Raw genomic sequence first — 9,654 nt, 5'->3', positions numbered from 1 at the left:
AGTGGACATCCCTGCCGCGTTCCTGACCTTAGGGGAAAAGCTCTCAGCTTTTCCCCACTGAGAATGATATTCACTGTAGGTTTTTCATAGATGGTTTTCATGATATTGAGGTATGTACCCTCTATCCCTATACTCTGAAGAGTTTTGATCAAGAAAGGTTGCTGTACTTTGTCAAATGCTTTTTCTGCATCTATTGAGAGGATCATATGATTCTTGTTCTTTCTTTTGTTAATGTATTGTATCATGTTGATTGATTTGCGGATGTTGAACCAGCCTTGCAGTCCAGGGATAAATCCCAATTGTCATGGTGAATAATCCTTTTAATGTACTGTTGGATCCTATTGGCTAGTATTATGGTGAGAATTTTTGCATCCATGTTCATCAAGGGTATTGGTCTGTAATTCTCCTTTTAGATGGGGTCTTTGTCTGGTTTGGGGATCAAGGTAATGCTGACCTTATAAAATGAGTTTGGAAGTTTTCCTTCCATTTCTATTTTTTGGAACATTTCAGAAGAATAGGTATTAATTCTTCTTTAAATGTCTGATAGAATTCCCCTGGGAAGCCATCTGTCCCTGGGCTTTTGTTTGTTGGGAGATTTTTGATGACTGCTTCAATTTCCTTAGTGGTTATAGGTCTGTTCAGGTTTTCTATTTCTTCCTGGTTCCATTATGGTAGTTGATACATCTCTAGGAATGCACCCATTTCTTCCAGGTTATCTAATTTGCTGGCATAGAGTTGCTCATAATATGTTCTTATAATTGTTTGTATTTCTTTGGTGTTGGTTGTGATCTCTCCTCTTTCATTCCTGATTTTGTTGATTTGGGACCTTTCTCTTTTCTTTTTGATAAGTCTGGCCAGGGGTTTATCAATCTTGTTAATTCTTTCAAAGAACCAACTCCTAGTTTCGTTGATCTGTTCTACTGTTCTTTTGGTTTCTATTTCATTGATTTCTACTCTGATCTTTATTATTTCTCTTCTCCTGCTGGGTTTAGGCTTTATTTGCTGCTCTTTCTCCAACTCCTTTAGGTGTAGGGTTAGGTGGTGTATTTGAGACCTTTCTTGTTTCTTGAGAAAGGCTTGTATTGCTATATACTTTCCTCTCAGGACTGCCTTTGCTGTATCCCAAAGATTTTGAACAGTTGTGTTTTCATTTCCATTGGTTTCCATGAATTTTTTAAATTCTTCTTTAATTTCTTGGTTGACCTATTCATTCTTTAGTAGGATGTTCTTTAGCCTCCATGTATTTGAGTTCTTTCTGACTTTCCTCTTGTGATTGAGTTCTAGTTTCGAAGCATTGTGGTCTTAAAATATGCAGGGAATAATCCCAATCTTTTGGTACCGGTGGAGACCTGATTTGTGACCTAGGATGTGAACAATTCTGGGTAATGTTCCATGGGTACTAGAGAAGAATGTGTATTCTGTTGCTTTGGGATGGAATGTTCTGAATATGTCTGTGAAGTCCATTTGGTCCAGTGTGTCATTTAGAGTCTGTATTCTCTTGTTGATCTTTTGCTTAGATGATCTGTCCATTTCAGTCAGGGGGGTGTTAAAGTCCCCCACTATTATTGTATTGTTGTCAATGTGTTTCTTCACTTTTGTTATTAATTGCCTTATATAATTGGCTGCTCCCATGTTAGGGGCATAGATATTTACAATTGTTAGATCTTCTTGTTGGATAGACCCTTTAAGTAGGATATAGTGTCCTTCCTCATCTCTTATACAGTCTTTGTTTTAAAATCTAATTTGTCTGCTATAAGGATTGCCACCCAGCTTTCTTTTGGTGTCCATTAGCATGGTAAATGGTTTTCCAGCTCCTCACTTTCAATCTGGGGGTGTCTTTGGTTCTAAAATGAGTCTCTTGCAGACAGCATATTGATGGGTCTTATTTTTTAATCCAATCTGATAGCCTATGTGTTTTGATTGGTGCATTTAGCCCATTTACATTCAGGGTAACTATTGAAAGGTATGAATTTAGTGCCATTGTATTGCCTGTAAGGTGACTGTTACTGTATAATGTCTGTGTTCCTTTCTGATCTATGCTGCTTTTAGGCTCTCTCTTTGCTTAGAGGACCCCTTTCAATATTTCTTGGAGGGCTGGTTTCGTGTTTGCAAATTCCTTTAGTTTTTGTTTGTCCTGGAAGCTTTTTATCTCTTCTTCTATTTTCAATGACAGCCTAGATGGATATAGTATTCTTGTCTGCATATTTTTCTCGTTTAGTGGTCTGAAGCTATCTTGCCAGTCCTTTCTGGCCTGCCAGGTCTCTGTGGATAGGTCTGTTGCCAATCTAATATTTTACCATTGTAGGTTACATATCTCTTGTCCCGAGCTGCTTTCAGGATTTTCTCTTTGTCTCTGAGACTTGTAAGTTTTACTATTAGATGTCGGGTTGTTGACCTATCATTACTGATTTTGATAGGGATTCTCCTGGATTTCGATGCCTGTTTCCTTCCTCACATTAGGGAAGTTCTCTGCTATTATTTGCTCCAATATACCTTTGCCCCTCTCTCTCTTTCTTCTTCTTCTGGGATCCCAATTATTCTAATGTTCTTTCATCTTATCGTATCGCTTATCTCTCGAATTCTGCCCTCGTTATCCTGTAGTTGTTTATCTCTCTTTTTATCAGCCTCTTTATTTTCCATCATTTGGTCTTCTATATCGCTGATTCTCTCCTCCGCCTTATTTATCCTAGCAGTTAGTGCCCCCATTTTTGATTGCACCTCTTAATAGGCTTTTTGATTTCAACTTGGTTAGATTTTGGATCTTTTATTTCTCCAGAGAGGGTTTCTCTAATAACTTCCACGCTTTTTTCTAGCACAGCTAGTATCTTTAAAGTCATGATTCTGAACTCTAGGTCCAACATCTTACTAATGTCCGTATTGAGTAGGTCCCTGGATGACGGTACTACCCCTTGTTCTTTTTGCTGAGGTGATTTTTTTCGTCTTGTCATTTTGTCTTCCAGTAAGTTGTTGCCTCTCTGTTCGGAGAGTTGTTGCTACTCTCCTCTTCGATCTCCTGTTGAGTTCGTAGGTGTTCAGAATTCTTTGGTCCCTATTCAGCTGAATGCCTGAGACCAGACGAAATCTAGGTCTTGTACTCCTCCGCCATCTTGCTCCGCCCCCTCAAATAAAAGTTTTCATAATAAAACAAAATATTAAAATATTTTTAAAGCTGAGACATTTAAAAATTTATAAAAAGACATCTTGGTCTCCAAGATGTTTGAATAATTTTAGGTCTTCTAACTGCCTTTGGAAGTCTTTGCAGATTCCACAAACTCAATATTTGTATTATTAATAAATTCAGGCTTCCTACCAGAAACAGTCATTAACTAGTCCCTCTGCTTTCCCTTTAGCTACATTGTATTCTCTACTTAAGGGGACAGAGGTATACCATACTATAATGTATGCTGGATCCCATCCTTCCCTTTCTCAAAACACATTAACGGCTTTATGTTGACAATAAAAAGGAATCTACTAGGTTTGAAAATTCTGGTTTTCCTTTCTATAAAATCTCAGCATAGATCTTCTCCCTTTTATTCATCAACTTCCTTCACCGAGGTCTACCTTTAATACTTACAAACTCTTTCTCACTTCACAGTGTCTGTTTACACTGGCCCTTTTGCCTGAAATGCTCTTTTTTTTGCTCAGATCTCTAATTCTAGAGCTTACTTAACTGGCTGGTATAAATGTCTCCCCTTAAAATGGTCTTCTGAGACCACCATGCCTAAGATAGATCCCTCCCTTTGGTTACTCTCTCCAGAACAGGGAACAGGTCTGTATCTATAACCGTGTATCTGTATTGCTTTAGACAGTGATTGGTAACTAGTAAATATTTTTTTAATGTTTCATGAATGATGAAATTCACTTTCATTGAGTGTCCATGTGATCTGGTAAAGCAAGCTACACTAAGCTGTTCATGGTTTTAATCTTTAATATTTCAGTTGATACTGATTCTTTGAAAACTGAGTACTCAAAGATATGTTGGGAATATTTATTTTTAGGCATATTTTTACCTTCTACTAAATATATAGTTTATTGAGGCTATATAGTGAGAATGTTACCCTCATTCAAATCACAATTCCTCTGTGAAGACTTCATAATGGTTGACAAATATTGACAGATATTTTAATACCTATTAAGTTACTAAATACAGTTTTAGGGAAAAAGATTTGATACTAAACACCATATAGTATGTTGTCATACTAAAATTACCTATTTTTACATACTGAGCCATTAAAACTTTATAAAATTTTTATAATAACATTTATGATTATGTGTTTTAAACATTCATCAATGTTGTTTCCTTGAATTTGAAGACAAGGAAATACAAGGAATTAATGAATGCACATTTATTAATGTATTGAATCTGTGTTATGAACATTTTCCATTAAATTTTTGATAAAACTGACAATAATTCTATGAATTTTGAGGGAAATGGTTTTTAATATTTTCATTGTAGTTATTCCAATAAATATTGAAGACTCAAAAACCCCAAATAGCAGAGACCACAAATAAGCACTTGTTATAGACATTATTTAAGAAGTGAGCCAGGAACCAAGATGCTGGCTGCTGAATCTCTTAATGGCTGCTTTCATTTCCTTATTCCTCAGAGTATAAATAATTGGATTAAGAAGGGGGGTGATTATAGAGTAAAACACAGAAAGAAACTTATCTATAGAGTAACTGTTGAATGGGAAAACATAGATAAAGACAGTGGGACCAAAGAAGAGAGTGACCACAGTGATGTGAGCAGTTAGTGTGGACACTGCTTTGGAGGATGCACTGGAGGAGTGCTGCCAGATGGTGACCAGCATGACAATATAGGATATGAGCAAGAGAATGAAGCAGACCAGGGAGAGGAGTCCACTGTTTGCAATTACCAACAGTTCCAGAATATAGGTGTCAGTACAGGCAAGCTTGATGATCAGGGGAAGGTCACAGAAAATGCTGTCCACAACATTGGGACCACAGAAAGGTAAACCCGCAGTGAAAACCATCTGGCTGGTGGTATGTATGAACCCAACTGCCCACGAGAGCAGTAGAAACACAATGAGTGCCCTGCGATTCATGATGGTCTTATAGTGCAAGGGTTTGCATATGGCAACATACCTATCCATGGCCATAGCTATCAGAAGAGACATCTCTCCACCCCCAAAGAAGTGTACAAAAAACATTTGGGCCATGCAGCCCCACAAGGAGATGGTCTTGAGTTTTCTAAGGAAGTCTGAAATCACTATGGGAGTTGTAGCCGAAGAAAGACATAAGTCAAAAAATGATAAATTTGCCAGAAAGAAATACATGGGAGAGTGAAGATGGTTATCGACTATCACAGACATCACAATGAGGAGGTTTCCTACTATGATGGCTACATAGACAAGAAAGAAGATTGTAAAAAAGAATATTTGAATTTCTTGAGAATTGGAAAGTCCCAGCAAGATGAACTCAGAGACACTTGATCTGTTTTTCGGGAGATCCACATTCATCCTTTTGTATGTTTGTCAGAAGTTGCCTAGAAGAGGGAAGAAACAGGATGTCATAGGGACTGACAAGTCAGTAAACCTGATCTTTACTTACATCCTGTCTCATATGCAGGCAGACAACCCTGTTGGTAATATGACTGCTTCATAGGTATTTTGCAGGAGATATTTCACAGGACCACATGACAATAGAAAGTGTGGGGGGAATGGAGCCAACTAAATGAAATGTGTGTGTTGGTTAGTAGGGGCAACGTCAGTTGGACATTGAGAAAACCTCTCACTTCTTGTTCAGCTGCAGATCAGACTATATGTGAACACTTATTAGAATGATGGAAAAGAGTTTTGGAAGGCATCAGCAAAATAGATTTTTATCTTTTTCAGGAAGTGCATTTACTGACACATTTTTGTGACATTCTCAGTATGCAGTAAAAAGTTTGCCATATTAAATATTGCTGAAATCACATAATGTGCGTTATGCTTCCTGAACTAATTATATAGTCCACGAGCATACTGTTGATACAAGGTTGCATGTGGATACACTTATAACTGAGATCAAAACCAATTACTGAGAAAGATTAAGCTTTTTAGACTTGAATGACCCAGATTGACTCTTAAAACTACAGATGCTCATCTACATAGTGCTTAACTCCTCATGTGATTAGACATAAAGTGTGTCCTATCTGTGCATTCTTATCCAATTGCTGTAAAATTGAATTAAATACCCATTTTTATCTGATAACTGTTTTTAAGTCATATGGTTTCATATATGATTATATAGAAACATCTAAATCACTATTATTAAGATTAGTGAAGTTTACCATTGTAGTCTTTTTTTTTTTTCTGACCATTGTAGTCTTGTTCTACTTTCCTCCATTAGTGAGGGGTAAAGGGTAAGGTAAATCATTTACCTGTGTAAACATGACTTTAAAAAATTTGAAATGTGATGGATTGTTTGAATAGAGTGCCATCTTGGGTTACTTATCCTCCTTGGACCTATCCTTTCTCACAGTTATTTCCTTAAAGTTCTTTTAACCTTTAACTTTACCAAAATAGAAAAAGTCATAGATACTATGTTACTGACTGAGGTGGATTCAGCTAAGCTAAATGAACTTTTAAAAAATACACACATATCAAAGGAATAGGTCAGTGCTCAGTGTATATAAATTCACTTTTTAAAGACCTTCCTGTTTGCCTGATTGTAGCTCTATTTTTCAAGTCTTAAATCCAAGCTTGTTGCTCATCTCCAGTCCTTTCCTTGATTTTATGAGAGCCTAGACCCAGGCCTAATGCAGATTGTCAGAAAAGAAAATAGAATATGCATAGTTTTGGGGTACATTTTCACCTTTTAGTTACACAGTTCAAATTTTTAAAAATATAGTATATCTAAATAACCATAATAAACATTTAATTGTATTCTCTTTTCTATGTATCGTTACTGTCACTTAAGACACACAGTTATTGTAAATGGCTCATAATCTTCCATTATGTTTGACACCATCATTCAGAGTACGTAAAAACTTCCTTCTTTCACAAGGTGATAGAACTGAAAATGGAAATCTTTGTTAGTTCTCATTCACAGATGTGAATGTATATTTCTTCTTAGTGCTTCATACCCTTGCTATAAGACAATGACCTAAGCTATAGCCCCTGGACCTTCTGTATTTGTCTGAAGTATGCAATAAGTACATTTGCAGGTGCACATGGGTCTGGCAGAGATAGAGTCCTAGACAAGATGCTATCTCTCTCTTTTTTTTTCTTAATGAGTGTTTACTTGGCCATTTTCAGACTGTTGCCATAGGAAAGTTGAACTTTCTGACAGGTTTTTCTAGTAATTCCTAACAAGTTAATGATAGCATCAATATTTTATGAGTGGTGACATTCCGTGATTCTCTTTTTTTTTTCTTAAAGATTTTATTTATTTGAGAGAGAGAATGAGATAGAGGGAGGGTCCGAGGGAGAAGCAGACTCACTGCCGAGCAGGGAGCCCAATGCGGGACTCGATCCCGGGACTCCAGGATCATGACTTGAGCCGAAGGCAGTCGCCCAACCAACTGAGCCACCCAGACGCCCCACATTCTGTGATTTTCAAAGCCATGAATCAGGCACTTTATCCTTACATTTCTATTATTTATTTCTTTTAAAAAATTGCATTTCTAAAAACAACAAAGGAACGGTCTCTGTATTTCTGCTATAATTCAAAGAATAAGATCATTCAACCTGATAAGTATAGCCAAACAATTTGAACATATCTAGATTTCTTTTCTCTAAGAATAATTTACTTCGCCTGGATTGCTGGATTATCTTAATTTCCAGTAGTCCTTGGTATGATGTTTCTGATTTTTGTATTTTTTTTCCAGTTGTGACAAAATCAAGTATATTCCAGTTTAATTTTCCCCTTTCAGCCCTCCCTTTAGTTTTTTTTTTGGCATTTGTACTTATCACTTATGTACACATTTAAGGTTATTAATGACAATAATGAGATAGATGTGGTATGTAGGGTAGAGTGACAGGTCAGGATTATGTAACCTACCGGTTTGCACTTGGACTTCAGAAGTCACATCAGTATGAAATGGATGCTTAATCTTCATCATCCAGTGATTTTATTTTCTGCTCTGAACTTCAAGAGACAGCAGTATATCAATGTATCCCTTGGTAGAAAGCACAAAGGAGGAAACTCATTTGATTGTCTTAAATTCCTGAGAGACTATTAGTAAAAAACTAATTAGGATGTTAAAATACACTTTTGACTTTACAGAAATGAGACACCATCTTTCATCCATAAAATTGATAATACTTTAAAGACAATTTTCAGTACTCAGGTGGGCAGTGGAAAGAGGACTAGAGTTGAATTAGAATTTTGTATGATGTTCATTCTTTTGTTGTAGTTTGTTTTCTACATTAAGCATTGATAAATGTGATATGTAGGAAAATTTAAATATTCTAGATTATTTTAATTCTAAATTTTATTAAGGCTGAAATTTTCATATTTAAACTCTAATCTGTCTGGAATTTATTGATAAATAATGTGAGATCATTTTTCATCTTTGCAATTAAATAATAATTCATTCCACTAAGAATTTGTTATGCTTTCTTTATAACCTTTTAAGTTTGCCAATAGATCAGGCTCTTCTTCAGGTATGCTCATTTACTGTTTTGTTTTCCCTGATAATTTTTGAGGAGGTACTACGCATTTTACTACTCATTATTACAACATATTTAATGTATGGAAGGGCAAGTCTGCTCTCACTGCTTTACTCATTCATAGTTTTCTTGGCTAGCTTCTTATCTTTTTATTCTAAATTAAATAGATTTAAATAGATTTATTTTCTAAAGTTAAAACAAGTTACAAAGATATTTTGATATCACAGTATTAAACTTATAAGAAAGGTAGAAAAAAATGAACAGTATTACAAAATTGAGTCTTTTTTCAAGAAGGATTTTATGTCTGCTACTTTTATAACACAATAAAATTTTCTCATCTTCATTAGCAACACATTTTTTTGTTAAATGTAATTTTGCATATTTCCTACTTTTATGCTGTACTTTATATGATCTTTTCTATAACATAATTGGTTTTAATTGCTATTGTTTCCTTTTTCTTTTTTACATGTTTAAGTTGTAAATGGTATCATTGTAGAAATCTCATTTGTAATTATTTCCCAGTTAGTTGTCTCCTTTGTTTTGGGTTACTGATAAATGATCTACAAACATTAATAATATTTTTTCTAATACATTTCTTGTGCCTTATTTCATTAACTAGAATTGTAGAGCAATGTTAAATTAACAGTGATGATAACTGGCTATGGCAGTTTCCCAACCATGACCCTTCCTTCTTTCTTGAAAGAAAAGTGGATTTTCTTGGGATCAGGTATCTGTGCACGTCCATGGAGTCTCCAGACCTATCCACAAAGCTGCATCTCACTAACCTGAACCAATTACAGTTCATTTTCATCACCAGTGACTAGTTTAGCAATGAGGCTAGACCATGTAGCAGAGACTGCTGAGTAGCCTTCTCCCATTCTTCATTAGTAACAGACATCGGAATTCATTAAGTGACATTGTGCAGTCTTCCTTGAAAGTAAAAGTGGCCAATAACATAAAAGTAAACAGTATTAACAGGCAGCTACTTGGTAGAAATTCTTTATAGGGGCTGACTCCTGGAAGAGTTATGCCGTTTGTC

The 9,654-nt window shown here is 35.7% G+C and overlaps 1 protein-coding gene across 1 annotated transcript; it reads right to left on the bottom strand.

Moving 5' to 3' along the window:
• Window positions 1–4,532: 4,532 nt before the first annotated feature.
• On the bottom strand, window positions 4,533–5,480 carry LOC112832886 (olfactory receptor 4K13-like). The gene has a single exon (XM_025883732.1). The coding sequence runs from the start codon at window positions 5,478–5,480 to the stop codon at window positions 4,533–4,535; it is 948 nt and encodes a 315-aa protein (XP_025739517.1).
• Between the last annotated feature and the right edge of the window lie 4,174 nt (window positions 5,481–9,654).

Source organism: Callorhinus ursinus, unplaced genomic scaffold (assembly GCF_003265705.2).
Source record: "Callorhinus ursinus isolate GAN/ISIS: 27379988/994484 unplaced genomic scaffold, GSC_fseal_2.0 scaffold116, whole genome shotgun sequence".
NCBI classification, from domain to species: domain Eukaryota; kingdom Metazoa; phylum Chordata; class Mammalia; order Carnivora; family Otariidae; genus Callorhinus; species Callorhinus ursinus.
The sequence above is the reverse complement of the archived record's forward strand: the minus strand, read 5'-3'. Positions and strand labels throughout refer to the sequence as shown.